At 49.7% G+C, this 16,645-nt stretch overlaps 1 protein-coding gene across 1 annotated transcript in view; it reads left to right on the top strand.

The window, feature by feature from the left end:
• The window catches only part of LGI2 (leucine rich repeat LGI family member 2), a 31,218-nt gene extending 14,893 nt beyond the window's left edge, over positions 1 to 16,325 (top strand). The window contains exons 7-8 of the mRNA XM_026514531.4: positions 3,663 to 3,827; positions 10,922 to 16,325. Coding sequence (XP_026370316.2) covers positions 3,663 to 3,827; positions 10,922 to 11,739 — 983 coding nt within the window. The 3' untranslated portion in view covers positions 11,740 to 16,325. The remainder of the gene's footprint in view (positions 1 to 3,662; positions 3,828 to 10,921) is intronic.
• The last annotated feature ends 320 nt before the right edge of the window (positions 16,326 to 16,645 follow it).

The following is a 16,645-nucleotide window of genomic DNA, read 5'->3' as shown; positions in this document are numbered from 1 at the left end:
AGCTGTGGAAAAATCTGTTGATTCCAGTGCGAGCAAGGCCTAAATTGTAAGCGTCCCACTGACATCATGAACTTAATCCAACGTGAATGGAAGCAGCAGCACTTTGCGCAGAGAAAGCCATTAATACTTTAGCACTGGTAAATTGATGTCATGTCAATATGTGTATTGTTGGAGATCTCTGCTCGATGAACGTGCTTTTGCCAGTCTGAAAAATGAACTAAAATGGGGATGGGAGAGGATCTTTAAATTCCTCCAGCCCCTCCAGCCCCCACCCAATACATAGCAATCAGTCATTTTCTTTTAGATATTTCTTCCTTTTTCTCCCTCCTCCTCCTCCTCCTCCTCCTCCTTTTTGGGGGTGGGGGTGGGGGCCGGGGAAAAGGACTCTCCTATTAAGAATTAGATGTATAATTCAAATGATTTAACAGTCTGTGTTGTGCCAGGTAGTCGGCATATAGAAAATATTATGAAACCGATGTTTTGGGAAAACAAATGAAAATAGAACCATTAAAAGCTAGATTTGTAAAATGCTCTCTAATTTTGGCAGCTCTCTCTCTTTCTGGGAATTTTTTGTAATAAAAACTGAAACTTTTTGGTCTGCCCTTTAAACAGCCTGCAGTTTTCAGCGAATGCTCATGTCTCTGAGACGTCGGCGTGCAGGCGGGAGATGCGGGTTAGAGACAAGGCCGGAGTGTTCGGAACCTGCGGTGCTTGCATTAGCAGAAGGTAGAGGGGCCTGTGGCTGTCTCAGAATTAAAAGAATGCAGCCTTTTCTGTCTCCAGAAAAGGAAGCAGACCATGATGGCTACCATTTCCGTTTTTCCGTGTATCTCCAGGTTGAGTTTTGTCCGTGTTTGCTCCTTGATGGAGTAGCAGCTGGTATTTGTGGGGTTTGGCAAAAGGGCAGGGCTGGGAGCCATTGTGATGCTTCCTAAGTGTTCACGCAGCAGCTGCACACAGTCACTGTTCTAGAGCATACGAAGCTGGTACGTAAAGCTATGGTATCCAGCTGCCCCTACACAAGGCTCCGATGCTAACACTTACACTCTCTTACTTAGTCTCTACAGCAACCTCACGAAAGAGGTGTCACCCTGATTTTACTGATGTGGACCCTGAGGCTCTAGTTTCTTGCTCAAGGTCACAGAGCTGCCAATACAAGCGGGAACCGAAAGCCCAGCCTGTCTTTCCTAAAGCCTCAGCTCTTGTGGATGCTCTGCTCCCAGCTCTGGGGGTGAGGAGAGCACTTGTCCCCACTCTCCCTCGGCTGCTTCTTGCTTCTTTGCTTCTCCCTCTTCTCCCTGCCCCTGCGTGCATGCATCATTCATTCATCCCCAACCTCCTCCCCACGCAGTCTTCAGAGTGGACCGCGGGGTGGGCAAGGCCAGCCCTCCCACACTCCTCTGCCAGCAAGCATTTATTAAGCACCTACTGTATACTCAGAATAGGGATAGGGACACCTCCAAAAGTGAACATGTTTTGAGCCCTCACTGTGTGCTATGCACAACTCGAAGTGAGTAAGAACTAAAATATCCAGTGAGGACACTGAGCCAGACAGAGGTAAAATAACTTCCCCAAGGTCACTCAGCAAGACATTGGAGTCACAGCTCTGCCGTGTTATCTTAGATGCCGTTCGAATGGATAGTTCAAGAGACAGCCCAGGGATGGCTGGGACAGAGGAGGCACACTGTCCTTTCTCAGACCTCAACTCCATATTTCTGAAGCACCTACTACGTGCCACGCCCTGAGATGGGCATTTCCACCACCATTACCAGTGCGTCCCTGCCATCAAGCTTGGCAGGTAAGAATCCTCCCCCCATATGGCACGGAAGTAAACTGAGGCCATGTCAGGGAGTCAAGCACCGGGAGCAGTTTCAAGGGGTCTGAATCCAGGCACAGAGCTCTTTCCTGGGCCTCATGCTGCCCTCTCTCCCTCGGCCCTGCTTCCTTCTCCCGCCCCCGACCATACCTGGTCTTCTCATCCGCTCTCTACTCTTCCCACCACAGCATGACCTCAGCGGCTCTCAGTCTCCCCCGTCCGTTCCTGCGTCTGCCCCATCTGCATTACCCGGCCTTTGCTCCCCACCGAGTGGCCCACCCCTTTACTGTCTCTCTCATTTCACCGCATTTATGAGGCTTCGGATCTAAGTTATTTCTTGAGTGCTCACCATGGGCTTATGCCCTGGGAGGCTCTCAGGAGAGTGGGATCCAGCCCTGGCCTCAGGCAGCCCTTGGTTCAGGAGCACAAGACGATGGCTGTGCGGCCATGGCCGGGCGCACGCCCTCTCTGAGCGGCAGCCTCTGGCTGCGAAACGGCTCAAGGCTCTAAGATCTTTCCCATTTCTCCAAGCCGACTCTGAAGTCTCTCTGCTGGAGATTCGTGAAGAGTAAGATTTGAACAGCCGTGCCTAGTTATGAATTCAGTGAGTGAGGACAGAGTCCTGTGCTTGGATCTGGGGCGGCTTTGCAGGAGACATGTGGCCTGAGCAGGCAGGGCTAGGGATGGGAGGGCAGGGGAGGGGCAGAGCCAGGGTTTTCTCAGAGCACCGACTTCCCTCAGCCAGACGTCCACCATCATTTGACCCTGGGTGCGGTTAGCCTGCCGAGAAGCGGGGTGCACATTGAAGGAGCTCTAGCCGGAGAAACAACTTACCTTGCACTTCCTCAGTGGTTTGTGTGTTTGTCTTAATTCTTTCTTCACTGGTTCTCTAGCTCCCACACACACCGACTCCCCTCGCCTCCGTCCCGGGGCACGCGCACCCGGTTCCTTGGGGAAATCGTACCTCCTTACCAAGGTCATAGCACAGTGAGTCCGTGGTCGCTAGGGGCCTTCGGGTGAGGAGTGTTGACTTCACGTTAAGGGTAGGAGTAGAGCATGTGCTCAGAGAGGACGGTTCCACGTGGCTTGCAAATCCAGCAGAGCCGGAACTGTTCGTGGCACCGCGGGACACTGTGCAGATCGCGGGCAGAGCCGTGGCTTACCCCTGAGCGCACCAACCAATAAACGTACTTCGGTTACCTTCCCTGCTCCGCGGGCTTCATAAATCTCTGAGTCTGTGTCAGACGGCGTGGTTCGGTTCCCCAAAGGGCAGCGTGCCCTTGGGGAGTTTACATTTTTGGTTTAGAACCTGGAGTGGGGGCGTGTGGGAGTCTCACAGCCGCTGAAGCAATCGCCTTGGCAGGTGAGCGTGAGAAGTGCCCCAGCAAACAAATGAGACAGGTGTTTAGCTTCCGGGGCCATCCTGAGACGGCTAGAAACACAGCATTTCCCAAACCCCTGTGACCACCGCAGCCGTCTTCCCAGAGTGATTTTCATGATCGTTTCTGGAATGGTGTTCCGTGGCGTCGTTTCACTGGTGTTTTTGAAAGCCAGGTCTCACCAAATTTGTTTAAAACTTTGCGATCCGGTAGCCAAGCTGTGAGCTGTTTGTCTCAAAGAAGCTGATTACAAACTGTGCATTCATCATCCTCTCCAAGGCAGAACCCTTCTAGAATCTTCCAGAGTAAAACTCGCTGTGACATGTGTGTTGCTTCTCTCTGGTCCCCCCTCCCTCCTTCCCGGTCCCTCCTCAGAACCGGTGCTACGAAGGGTAGAAGGGTAATGGCGGTTGATAATTCCCACCAGGGATCTCACGGAGACTCTTTTTTTAAATACCCGTTCCCAGATTTTGTTGTTCATCAGACTTTGCCCTACCAGTCGGTTTCGGTGGATACGTTCAACTCCAAGAATGACGTGTACGTGGCCATCGCTCAGCCCAGCATGGAAAACTGCATGGTGCTGGAGTGGGACCACATCGAAATGAATTTCCGGAGCTATGACAACATTACAGGTGTGTTGTGACTTCGATCAGATGTATTGACCTCATCTCATTGTGGCCTCAAGCAGGTGAGAGAAGAAGCATTCTGGCATCCCAAGGAGGGAAGGCCTGGCTCTCTGACTTGGCTAGAGTCGGAGAACACGTGCCAGCCCACCCTCTTCTCTCTGATTCTTTCTCAACGTGGTCAGTTGTTGGCGAGAACAGAAACTGGGGATGGTGATCTTATTTATCATTTGTAATCCTTTGAAAAGGGAGAGAGGATGGGTTGCATGTGGTGGGAGGCAGTTTCCAGTCGTGGTGAGAAGTCACCTGAGAATCCCTTAATCCGGAGCTCTTCGGGCAGCCTAAGACTGCAACAGCTTTTTAGTAGATAAATGATAGACTTTACACTTTTGCTATGCTGATTGTTAACTAATATGTTGATACACACATGCACACGTGCACACACAGGTACACATCCACGCACACTCAGACACACTCTATGACTTATTCCTGCTGCCATCTTGCCAGGTCCTGGTGATCACTGCTGCCTTTAAATAAATACAAACAAAATAAGAATAAATGGCTCTCTAAATTCATGCCTTTGGGCTGAGAACTAGTTAATGCTTCTTTCAACACTGTCAGGAGCCCAGTGTCTCAGCGCTACTAAAAATGGGCCATCTACTTGCTTTTTAGCTTTAATTTATTTTTTTACTTGCTTTTTAAATAAGTAGGTAAAGCCAATAATCTTTTGAAGACTTCTCATTTATCAAGTGCAATCTGATAATCATATTGACGTCATAGTGCCGCGGTAACCCAGTTGTGACCCCGTGGGAGGATTTCCTTCAGTGGTTCCCCATCTGGAGTTAGAGCAGCACCGTGCTTTGCAGCCCGGCAGGTAGACGGTCTAGATCAGAAGGCTCCTAGGAAGCTCTCAGGCGCAAAGTGGTTTTGCAGCAGTTGCAGGGGTGGAGGGAGGCAGGGAGTGGTTTCACCCCTCCCAGAGCAGAGATGCTAACGAGCCTCATCCCAGCAGCCCTGAGAGGTCTGTGAGGCACACAGGCGCTCCCGAAGCCCCAAAGATGCCACGTCAGACGCGCCTCTGCTGTGTGGACACCTGGCCTCCCAGTGCTGAGCTCCCGCTCCCGAGAGTGGCCGTGCTCCCACCAGGTGCATGGTCAGCACAGAGCACCGCAGGTGAACCTGTCGAGGAAGCCCAGGCCCTGGGACCCTAAACCCGGTCCATGTTAAAGGAAAAAAGGAAGGGGAGGCCCGCTATCCACTTGCTCTTTGCTTGCCTCTTTGTCCAGACTTGGGAGACGGGTGAGGGATGCAGGGGCTGGTCCCTTGGCCTCCCCTCCTCCCACCCCACGCTAGGAGGTGGGAGCGAAGTGAGGCTTTGCTTTGGCCTGGGGGTTTTCACAGTAGTGCCGCTTGCCAACCCTGCTTGCAGGCCCATAAGGTGCCGGGCGCCGGTTTGTCTCCTTGGAAACTTACAACGGCCCCTTGCGGTCTTGGCATGGGGTGCCAGCCCACAGGTGGGGGACAGAAGCTCGGCTCAGGAGAAAGGGGGCATAGAGATGATAAAGAGCTCGGGTTTTAAAAACTGATGAACGTGGATTGGACTCCGGACTCTGCCAGGCACTGAGATGTAATATGGGCTGTGGCCTTTGGGGCTCGGTTTCCTCATCTGTAGAAGGCGCAGCACATGTACTTTACGTGGCTGTTGTGAGGAGTCAGTGCGTGCCGGGCACCCAGCGAGCTGTTCTTAATGAATGTCGGCTTCCTTCTCACACCTTTACGGAGGGAGAGACCAAGGCTCAGGCATGCTGAACCACTCTGGGGGCAGAGCCCAAGGCCTGTCCCTGCTGCATCTCACCCCTTCCTCTCTCAGGTTGACCTTGGTAGGAAGGGACAGCTTTCCCTCTACTTGCCCTTCCGGCAGTCTGCAGCTGGTCGCATCCCTACGTTCATCAAGTCATTCATTCATTCATTCATTCACAAGGATTTCTTGAGCCCTTACTCAGAGCTAGACAGAGTCTAGGTGCTGGGGCCACAGCTGTGCCCAGGCCAGATGAAAACCTCCACTGTCCACGGGTTTGCATTATAATAGGAGCAAGAGACAATAAAAAAGACAATTATACATCAGATAGCAACGCACTAAGGAGGGAAAGGAAGGCGGGGATGGGAGTTTTGAAGAGCCGGCCGTGGGAGTGTTGACATTTTAGATTGTGCCTGCTGAAGCGCTTGTGAGGAAGGCTGTTTGGAGAAGAAGAATGGGACATGTGGCGTTGATCCATGGGGACAGTGTGGGGAGGAAGCATTCCAGACAGAAGCGACAGCAAGTGCAAAGGTCCAGCGGCGGGAGGCTTTCCTGTTTGGGTCCTCCAGGGGGCCATTTGAGCTTGAACAAAATGCTCCAGAGGGAAAGCTGCAGGAGACAAAGTCAGCAAGGTAAGGAGGGCCGATCTCGGGGGCCTTGCAGGTCCTGGGAAGGAAGTGGGTTTTTAATCTGCGTGCTGTGCAGAACCCCAGTGGGCTTTGCGCCGAGGTCCGCAGGGCTGCCCAGGACGAGGCAGGGGCCTGGCGTAGGGTGCTGGGCTGTGAGTAGCCTGTGTTGGGGACAGGGGACAAAGGCGGAAACAGAGCGATTAGCCAAGAAGCTGATGAGGGAATGCGAGCATGTGCTGATGGCCAGGGCCCTGAGTAGGCCGCAGCCTTGGTGTGTAGGAAGCTGGCGGGAGCGCGCACCGAGTGTGGCCAGGGCCCGAGCCACGGCTGCGCCTTGCTAGTTTCTGGGGGCTCCTCGGCCCCTCATTCTCAATCTTCTGAGTGGTGGGCAGCCCCCCATGACGCCCACCTAGGTCCTCTTCACGGCCAAGCCTGAGAAACAAGTTACAACAGCAGGCTAATTCAGCCCGTGAGCTCCAGCAACATCAGGCTCATTTTTGATAAAACTGGCTCCAGATCTTTCTAGCTGGTGACCTCGGCCAAGTTAGTTACTTTCCACGAGCCCCTTTCATCTGTAAAATGGTAGTACTATGAATTCTCATTTCATCTGTAAAATGGGATCATCACCATATTGGACCCATGAGAATTTAATGGGGATCATGTGTGTAACACTTGGCGCAAAGCCGCCCGGCTTTGTATAGTAAATCCTCAGCAAATGTCAGTTTTATCCCCTGGGGATAAAAAAAGGAGCAGTCCTCCTTCTCCCCCCGTCCCAGACCCTAAATCTTTCACTTCAGGTAAACTTCTCCCTAACTCTCATCAACGTAGGAAAGGAGGGGCGAGCATGGAACGCCCCAAGGGAGCAGGGGAAGCGGGTGGTTACAGCAGCCCCATGGATCCGTCAGCGCAGGAGGGAGTGTGGCGAGCTGGGATTGAGCCTGGTGTGAAGGAGAGCCCGAGGCACACATGTGCCAGGCAGATGACAAATGGACAAGCAAGGGCACAGCCCTGAAACCACTTGCCTTGAACAAGATCAAGGTAAACACGGACCCAGTCTCCGCTCACGGGCCATGAATGTCTCATTTGTCATCTTGCTTGATCACAGAGTGATCCTAGAGTCTGCAAGGGCTGGCAGGGTTTTCTCAATCCGTGCCCGGCAAGACTGGGGCTCTGAGCAATGGGAGGGGCACATGCGTGCGTCTTCCTTTGCCATCCTGGCGGGCATGGTGTCAAAGGGTCAGTTCCAGCCCTGCATCCACTTTTGGGAAGAGAGAGAAAGCCACGATCAGGGTCACCCCAAGGGTTTACACTTCATATTTTCTCCTTTTTTCCTTCTACATCTCTTCTCAGCTTTCCTGTTTTTGGTTTATTTTGTTTGCCTTTGATTTCTCCATGCCAGGTATGTTCCAGCCTACATTAAAACACACACACACGATGATCTCTGCTGCTATTGACGGTTCTATAGACTAAAAGTGTTTAGCTGGACAGAGGTGTTCTGGAACATCTCCAAGGAAGGAATTCTTTCAGCTGAGACAGGCAGGCCTGCAGGACACTCCTGGGTGGCAGGGACCTCCCTAGCTAGGGAGGGGGTCCCCCCACTCAGAAGGGGGACAAGGAATATGCGCTCGCAGTTAGTGTTACGGCGGGGGGGGGGGGGGGGCGGGGAGTCAATGCAGCTTCCAGAGAACAGTTTGGTAGTTTAAATCCAGAAGCCTTCAAAGCGTGCACAACGTTTACCCCGGCAATGCCTACATTTAAGAACACTGCCAGATGGTTTTCAAAAAGGATTTCTCTACACGGAAACATGTTACTCAAAATAATGAAAAGCTAGAAATAACTGCAGTGTCCAACAATAGGGGATTTGTTAAAAATAGGATACACCCATACAATGGAATATCTTACAGTATTTAAAACTCAAGTCGTAGAAGGTGCAGTAACGGGAAATGTTTCCAATATAGTGGTCAAATGAAAAAAGAGTAGGTTGTAAAAAGCTCATGTATCCTATAAACCCAAATTTATTAATTTATTTATTTTTAAAGATTTTATTTCTTTTTTTGAGAGAGCACATCAGCAGGGGAGGGGGAGCGGTGGTCATAGGGAAAGGGACAAGCACAGCAGGGAGCCCCCCCCTGCCGCGGGGCTCGATCCCAAGACCCCGGGACCATGACCTGAGCCAAAGACAGATGCTTAACCGACTGAGCCACCCAGGTGCCCCCCAAATTAATTTTTATAAAGCACATTCGAGTATGTAACGATTAAGGAAATATATCAAGATGTCAAGTGTTATTTCAGCTTTGCAGTACAAGTAATTTTGATTTTCCTCTTGGTGCTTTTTGGCACGTTGGCAGTTGAGTGTAGACTGAAGCCGGACTACCCAGATTTAGATCCCAGGCTCCCACACATACTAGCTGTGTGGCCTTGTATAAGTTACTTTACTTCTCTGTGCCTCAGTTTTACCCTTTATGAAATGAGGATGATTATAATGCTGATGACGATGATAGTACTGGTCTCATCAATCCTTGTAAGGATTAAATGAGTGAATACACGTAAAGTGCTTATTATAGTGCCCGGTCATAGTTCACACTATAAATGCTGCCTATTACTTTCAAAATTTGCTTTGGGGGGGGGCGCCTGGGTGGCACAGCGGTTAAGCGTCTGCCTTCAGCTCAGAGCGTGATCCCGGCGTTACGGGATCGAGCCCCACATCAGGCTCTTCTGCTACGAGCCTGCTTCTTCTTCTCCCACTCCCCCTGCTTGTGTTCCCTCTCTCGCTGGCTGTCTCTCTCTCTGTCGAATAAATAAATAAAATATTTTAAAAAAATTTACTTTGGGGAACATTGAAAACTTTTATACTCAGGGGAAAAAAAGGAATAATTGGTTTTAAGCAAAAGAAAGGAACCAGGTTCTTGCAAGAAGGCCAAAACAGTGAAAGAGAAAAGTAAGTATCACTCTAAAAACTCGCCACTAGCTGCCCCCAAAGTAATACTGGAGACAGGAATTCGATAATTATCCTTGTAATTTACAGACCAAATTCACATTGCTCCAAATTGCCTAGAAATTCAGGGGAAAGAAATAACTTTCAATCCAGTGATCTAGATGTGGGGTCAGTCCTCTTTTGATATAGGTGGTCCTATTGCTTGCTGGTTGGAAGAGGAGGTTGGGGAAGGCCTGGGGGTCCCGGTGCAGCATGGGAGAAGATGGCAGGAAGTGGTGCGGACAGGAGAGTTCCCCTTTTCCAGCAGAGTCCCGGTTCTGGCCTCCTGAGCCAGATCATTCAGGTCACTGACCATTCTACAGGTGTTTACGCAGTGCCGGCTATGGGAGATTTTAAAGGGCCGAGGTCTTTTCATTATCAAGACAGTTCTTTTAATTATCCAGTAATGAGAGCTACTAATTGTTGACCACTTCCTGTTTGTGGGTGCTCTGTTCTAAAAACAGCGTGAATTTTCTCACTTAGTCTTCACTAACCCTGGAAGGTCAATGCGAATAGCACCCTCGTTCTACAGACAGGGAGCCTGAGACAGAGTTAACCGGCACTGGGTCAGAAAGCTTGTGAGCTACGAGCTGCCTTTCAACCCCTGGGCGACCTGGTCTAGAGTCACAAGGCTTAACACTCCCCTGTTCCGCCTCCATTCCTTCCTTTGGCTCCAGAAATCAGAAGGGACCAAATGTCTTCACAAGCCCCTCATTACATTCTTTTCCTTCTGTCTCTGAGACCTGACTCCTACCTTTTTACCCTCCCTTACCCCCACGCCCCGAACAGAAGAGCATTTGTTTCCTTCCACTGTCTGGAGTTGGAAAGTTCTGTTTGACTAGCATGAAGACAGCTCCTTGGGTGTTGGTGCATTTCCTGAATTGTACTCCTGCTTCTAAAGACACCAGAGGCCAGGAGGCCAGCACTTAATGGAGGCACATTTTTTCAAGGTTTTTAAAAATGTTTTAATTGTGGGAAAATATACAGAACATAAAACTTACCGTCTTAACCATCTCTAAGTGTACCGTTCAGTAGTGTGAAGTGCCTTCACGGTGTCATGCAAACCATCTCTGGAACTCTTTTCATCTTGAAAAACTCAAACTCTGTATCCATTAAACGCTAACTCCCCATTCTCCCCTCTTCCCCAGCCCCCGGTCCCCATCATTCTGTTTTCTGTCTCTAGGGATCTGACTACTTTAGGGACCTCATATAAGTGGAATCATATATTATTATCTTTTTGTGACTGTCTTTATTTCACTTAGGATAATGCCCTCACCGTTTGTCTGTATTGTCATGTGTCCCATGTCAGGGTTTCCTTCCTTTTGAAGGCCGAGCAACGTTCCACTGTGTGTATACACCATGTTTTGTTTATCCATTCATCCATCGGTGGACCCTGGGGTTGCTTCCACTTTTTGGCTGTTGTGAATAATGCTGCTATAAACATGGGTGTGCAAATCTCTTAGAGACCCTGCGTTCAGTACTTTTGGGTATGGACCCAGTCGTGCAATTGCCGGGTCATATGGTATTTCTATGTTCAATTCGTCGAGAAGCTGCCATGCTGTTTTCCGCATCAGCTGCCCCATTTCTCATATTTCTTTACATCTGTCCCCATTTTCCGGTTCACAAGGGTTCCAGTTTCACTACGGAGGAGCATTTCTCCCTGCAATGCCCTAATCCCCTCTTGTTTCTCTTGGGGCCACAGGTCAGTCCATCGTGGGCTGTAAGGCCATCCTCATCGACGACCAGGTTTTCGTGGTGGTGGCCCAGCTCTTCGGCGGCTCTCACATCTACAGATACGATGAGAGCTGGACCAAGTTTGTCAAATTCCAAGACATCGAAGTCTCTCGCATTTCCAAGCCCAACGACATCGAGCTGTTTCAGATCGAGGACGAGACCTTCTTCATCATCGCGGACAGCTCCAAAGCCGGTCTGTCCACGGTGTATAAATGGAACAGCAAAGGGTTCTACTCCTACCAATCTCTGCACGAGTGGTTCAGGGACACGGATGCGGAGTTCGTCGATATAGACGGGAAGTCGCATCTGATTCTGTCCAGCCGCTCCCAGGTCCCCATCATCCTCCAGTGGAATAAAAGCTCTAAGAAGTTTGTCCCCCACAGTGACATCCCCAACATGGAGGACGTGCTGGCCGTGAAGAGTTTTAGGATGCAGAATGCCCTCTACCTTTCCCTCACCCGCTTCATCGGGGACTCCAGGGTCATGAGGTGGAATAGTAAGCAGTTTGTGGAGATCCAGGCTCTCCCATCCCGGGGGGCCATGACCCTGCAGCCCTTTTCCTTTAAAGATAATCACTACCTGGCCCTGGGGAGTGACTATACGTTCTCCCAGATCTACCAGTGGGATAAAGAAAAGCAGCTATTCAAAAAGTTCAAGGAGATCTATGTGCAGGCACCTCGTTCCTTCACAGCTGTCTCCACTGACAGGAGAGATTTCTTTTTTGCATCCAGTTTCAAAGGGAAAACAAAGATTTTTGAACATATAGTCGTTGACTTAAGTTTGTGAAGGTGTGATTGGTGCGTTTAAAAACACGTAGCCCTAGCTTTCACGAGAGAGGACCGAGAAGCAAATACAAAGCCAAGTTCAGAGCTCCGCAATTAAAAACGCCCTGGGGAACTAGTTAGAAGTTTTCAACATTTTAGAACTCACATTTCAATCAGGGATTGCATTTATTGGCTAACTGCATGACATGTCCATTCTCCCATTTAAAAAGACATCGTAGAGCCTGTTATCTCTGAGCAAAGAGTACAGCATTAACTCTCACCACCTAGGAAAGTAATGTGCTTTTTGCTTTTTCTTCTTCTTCTTCTTTTTTTTATAAAGAAGGAAGAAATCGGATAAGATGGGACAGCTCTTACAATGAAAAAAAAAAAAAAAAAAACCAACAGAAAAAGACCAAACAAACTATGGGCCCTTCTCGTTTCATTTTAGCAATCTTTTCTGGTAAGAACTCTTCAAGCCAAAGTCAGCTGAAAAGATATGCTGATGATTCGTTTAAAAATCTGATAACACTCAGCAATGCTATTTTGAGTCATTTCAGTTTCCTGAAGCCCCCTTCATAGCAGAACGTTGGCTAGTTCATTGGCTCGTGTGGATGCTTGTCATGAGGACGTTAACAAAACAATGTTGGCCATCGCTTCCTTTGCCAGAGAGAATACTCTGCAGACACGCATCCAGGCCCTGCACGGCCGTTGGCCCGTGAGTGAGACAAAGGCTTCCTCCCCTCTTCCTTGTGGTTCAGAGCCGACCCCGTGGCAGTCAGAGCAACATTGCTTGTGAGACGCCCTCCATGACTCGGCTGCTCCCCTGAACCCGTTCTTTGAGTGTGTGGGTAACCAGCAGACAGGCCAAAGACTGAACGGTGCTTTTCATCCCGTCCTTTAAAGCAATAGAGCAGGTCTTTCCATCTGATGAGCATTTGGTAGAATTTTTGAAGCAGGATTTTGTGGGATCAAAGGGGACTTGACACAAGCCCCACTGTACTTTGAAACCTAGAGGTGGCCCTTTGATTTGTGCATGTCTGTGCCCTCTGGGCAGCTTCCTATTTCAAGTCATTGAATACCAACCTACCTTCCTGCCCACCCGCCTTCCTCCCTACTCCTGCGTCGGTCCTGCTTGGTCGGGGTGCTCTTGCTGCTGCCGCCAGGGCAGCCCTTCTGGAGGGGCTGAAGCATCAGATGGCAGAAGCCGGGGTGCTCCTGACACCAGTGCGCCCTTTCTTTCCCAGTAGTTTAGCAAAGGAAAGTCCCCTGGGGCTCACGGCCTGACGCGGCACCACGTACGGGCAGGGGGCTCATCCTGAATAGGCTGGGGGGCTCAGCCGATCATCGGGGACCAGCTTTAGCGTTAGACCCGCTGCATCCCACAGACCAGGTCTGTGCTCAGAGGGCCGGAGGGTCTGTTTCAGACTGGGCTTGTCTGGTGTGGGTTATGGGGACGCCCACGGGGTCTGATTTTGCGGAAACGTCCCAGGGGATGTTCTCTGCCTGATTGGCTGGTTCTCTCCCGAGGCTATGAAGTAGATTTTAGGAGCAGCTCGGAAAGAGCCGCCCACCAGCGTCTCTTGTAGCCCCCAAACCAACACAGTCATGTTCTACTGGAGTGTTATTTTTTCATGATCGTTTGCCAAGCCGTGAGGAGGTACAAATTTAGTGCGGTGTCGTTTCTGGTTTAAGCAAAGCAGATCAAGGCAATAAATAGCATCGATGTTGCAACGGCGCTCCTGCGTACGTCCTGGGACTGCAGGCAGAGGGCTTCCAGCCTAGGACACTGGGGATTTTAATGAGCTCGGTCCCCACACAGAATAGCGTCGCTGCTTGAAACTTTCCTACTAGGCACCAACCAAACAGGAGGAAAGTGGTTTGTTTTCACTTCTGAAGCACAAAATCACCCTTCCACGTTCCTTTGCCTTCCCGGTTGATTTGAATTGACTGCAAATGCCCAGATCCGCACATCAGCAGCGGAAAGTGGGGCAGAGCTGCTATTCCGCTGGCTGTTAAGATGGGCAAGCAGTTCTCTCTGGCACATGGAATCCCTCAGAGAAGCCTGGGCTGAAAAACAGGCCCTTGGCAAACAAGGTAGGGGACGTTTCGACAGTCCTAGTGCTTGTGCCAGCTCGAAATGATGTTCCCGCACCCAGCTGCTTGTCGAGAAGGCAACTGGGGCATCTTTTCATGGGGCTGCCTCTAGGGAACCAGACACCAGCCCCCCAGCTTCCCCTCTGAGGGGGCAGTGGCTGGAGAAATGGTCTGTACCCACCGTGCTGGTGGGCATCGCCTAGAATCCAGAAATCCAGAAAGCCGGGGGTGCGGTGCTGGGGACAGGGGTGCTTGCCGAGTCCAGGGGAGACATTGGCTGCTGGAAGAAAAATCTAAGGAATTAGGGGCGAGGCACGGGCAAGAGGGCAAGTAGTCCACGTGGCTGCAGTCAGGTTCTCTTTTTCTTCTTAAGAAACTAGACAGGATCAGAGTCTGCAGCCTACAAGAGTCTCCATTCTCAGGGAGGGAATATTTGTTCTGGCTGACTTGCTCAAGGAGCCTAGATGTTCTTGGCACGAGGTGGTGGAAGCTTTGCTTCATTAATCTCACTGCTCCATCTCAAGAATCCCTCCAGGTTTAAACAATTTCTGCAAGAAGATTTTCCCAGTAATAATGTAAGACAAAAAAAGAACCCAAAAAACCCCGACAACAGCAACAGAAACCCAAAGCCGAGAGACTCGCGGGACCATCCCCTGTGGAGAGAGTTCTGGGAAGGGCTGATCTTGTCCATTCCTTCCTATCACCCATCGGTTGCCTTCTCGTCAGCTTGTTTCTTCTTTACAATCTCTGTGGCTAGGCTGAGCCCCTCCACGTAGCCAAGTGGCCACGCCACACAGCCTTAAAGCGTGGGATCAGGAACAGATCTCTCACGAAGACTGAAAACAATCCTTAGGTGGGAAAAGCACGGTGTCCTCGGGCAGTGGGTACTAAGACCCCCAGCATTGCAGTAATGCTTTAGGTTTTTTCAGTGTCCATTCTGTCCATCGCCTTTGTTCATAGTTCTTCAGTTTATTGGCGGGTGGGTATTCTAATTTCAGAGAGAAGGAAATCGGGGTGAAAATCAAAGTCAATTGCCTGCTCCAGATTATCCTGTAGTGAGTGGCAAAGGCAGAGCCTTCCCCCTGCACAGTGGGCTTTGCATTTGCTTTGTGACACCCTGACATGACTTCCGAATAAAGACTTCATCATCATGATTCAGAACATAGCAACACCTTGAGATAAAATAAAAAATGCAACAAAATATGCATCGCCGGAGGGAAAATCGTGCTGAACAGACACCATCTCATCCACTGGTCCCTTTAACAATTAAACACTGCGGGACTGCTATTACACACAAGGCCCCACTCTTGAAAGTCTTCCAGAAGTTTCAGATAATTTTCTGTTCTAAAGAGGATTTCTATCTGGCGTGGTTGCTTCTCCACACACTCCCTGCAATAGCAATGGGGCGATGGTGAGGTCGACACACATCTGGTTCTTGTCACAACGTCCACAAGATAAACAAGAAGAGTTCTATGAGGGAACAACCAAAAACTCGAATGCACGAGTGATGATGAATTGCTCCAGGTCATAATCAGCCCTTGGGGAGCACGCTGGAAATGCCGGTGTTGCATTTTTCCTCCCCATGGAATGAGAGGCTGTGTATTTTTAGGGAAAAAAAAAAAATCAGCGTGGGATGCTAGAGGTTTGGCTGCCAGAAATACCCGGGATGGAAATTTCTCTGACCGGGGGTATAATGAAAGAGAGATGAAGGTCTGCAGGAGGGGGCTCTATTTGCATGCCCCCTAAAGAAAATCTCTTCAGCCAGCTTCCTGATTCTTCTGCAGAAGTATCAGCCCCTCCATTCGCAGATTTGGAAGAGGGTTCCTTAATTAGGCAGTGGCCAAAGATTCTGTGGAGCGGGGACTCTGGAGTGGAATGCGGTAATCTAGTCGTTGACACAGTGAGTAAGGTGGTCCAGACTTAAGACGGTCTAACGGGAATGGGCAGAAAAGCAGGGCAGATGGATGGGGAGGAACATCTTTGGGGAAAGTAGAAATAAACTGGAAAAAAAAAAGGTCATCATGATTTCCTTTGCCTCAGCCAGGCAAGTAGAGGGTGGAACAACTAGGCAAATTAACAGCCAATTATTAACGAAGAGAGCCCATTGTAATGCTAATAAGAATTGTGTGGTAAAGCTGCTGAGATCTAAACCAAGGGAGGCACTCTTATCCTTACCATCATTCCATTACTTGTATCAGAATCTACCTTTCTCCTAGTAGGAAACTATGCATTCCCTACCAATCCCTTTGACTATCAGGAATGTATAAGAACTGTGATAAAATAAGCCAATATGCCATTTGGTACCATTTTTATGTATCTTAGATGCATAACTTAGGTAAAATAAGAATAGTTTATATGTATATGAAAGCAAATTTTGCAGTATGGATCCATTTTAAGGCTGAATATATATTTAGCTCTTTTTTGGTAAATACGGTTAACAAACAACATGCCTCTTAATTCGATATATTCTGCAAGTCTATGAATAAAAAGTAGCTCATGCCTAATGTGGCTTTGATCTCTGGTCTGCTTGAATATGGATATGCCCACTCCGGTCACAGAGTTGAGGGCCTGATGGGCTATTGTGGAAGGGCGGAGTATGCCCATTTATCTTCGTGGCTTAGTCCCTGTTTAAATGGAAAATGGGCACCACGGGGGACTTCTGCTTCTACTTGCAAACTAAAAAGTCACTAAAAAGTCACAGAGGGACTTTGCAGTTACACCCTCTACGTGAGCTGCAGAATCATAATCTTGACAGATTGGCGAAGAACTCTAGGGATCTTTGGGCATCCTCTGACTCTGCGTGGTGAGAAGATGAGGTTACGAGATCCCACTGA

Source organism: Ursus arctos, unplaced genomic scaffold (assembly GCF_023065955.2).
Source record: "Ursus arctos isolate Adak ecotype North America unplaced genomic scaffold, UrsArc2.0 scaffold_9, whole genome shotgun sequence".
In the NCBI taxonomy this organism is placed as follows: Eukaryota; Metazoa; Chordata; class Mammalia; order Carnivora; family Ursidae; genus Ursus; species Ursus arctos.
Note: the sequence above shows the minus strand (reverse complement) of the source record. Positions and strands in the feature narration are given on the sequence as shown.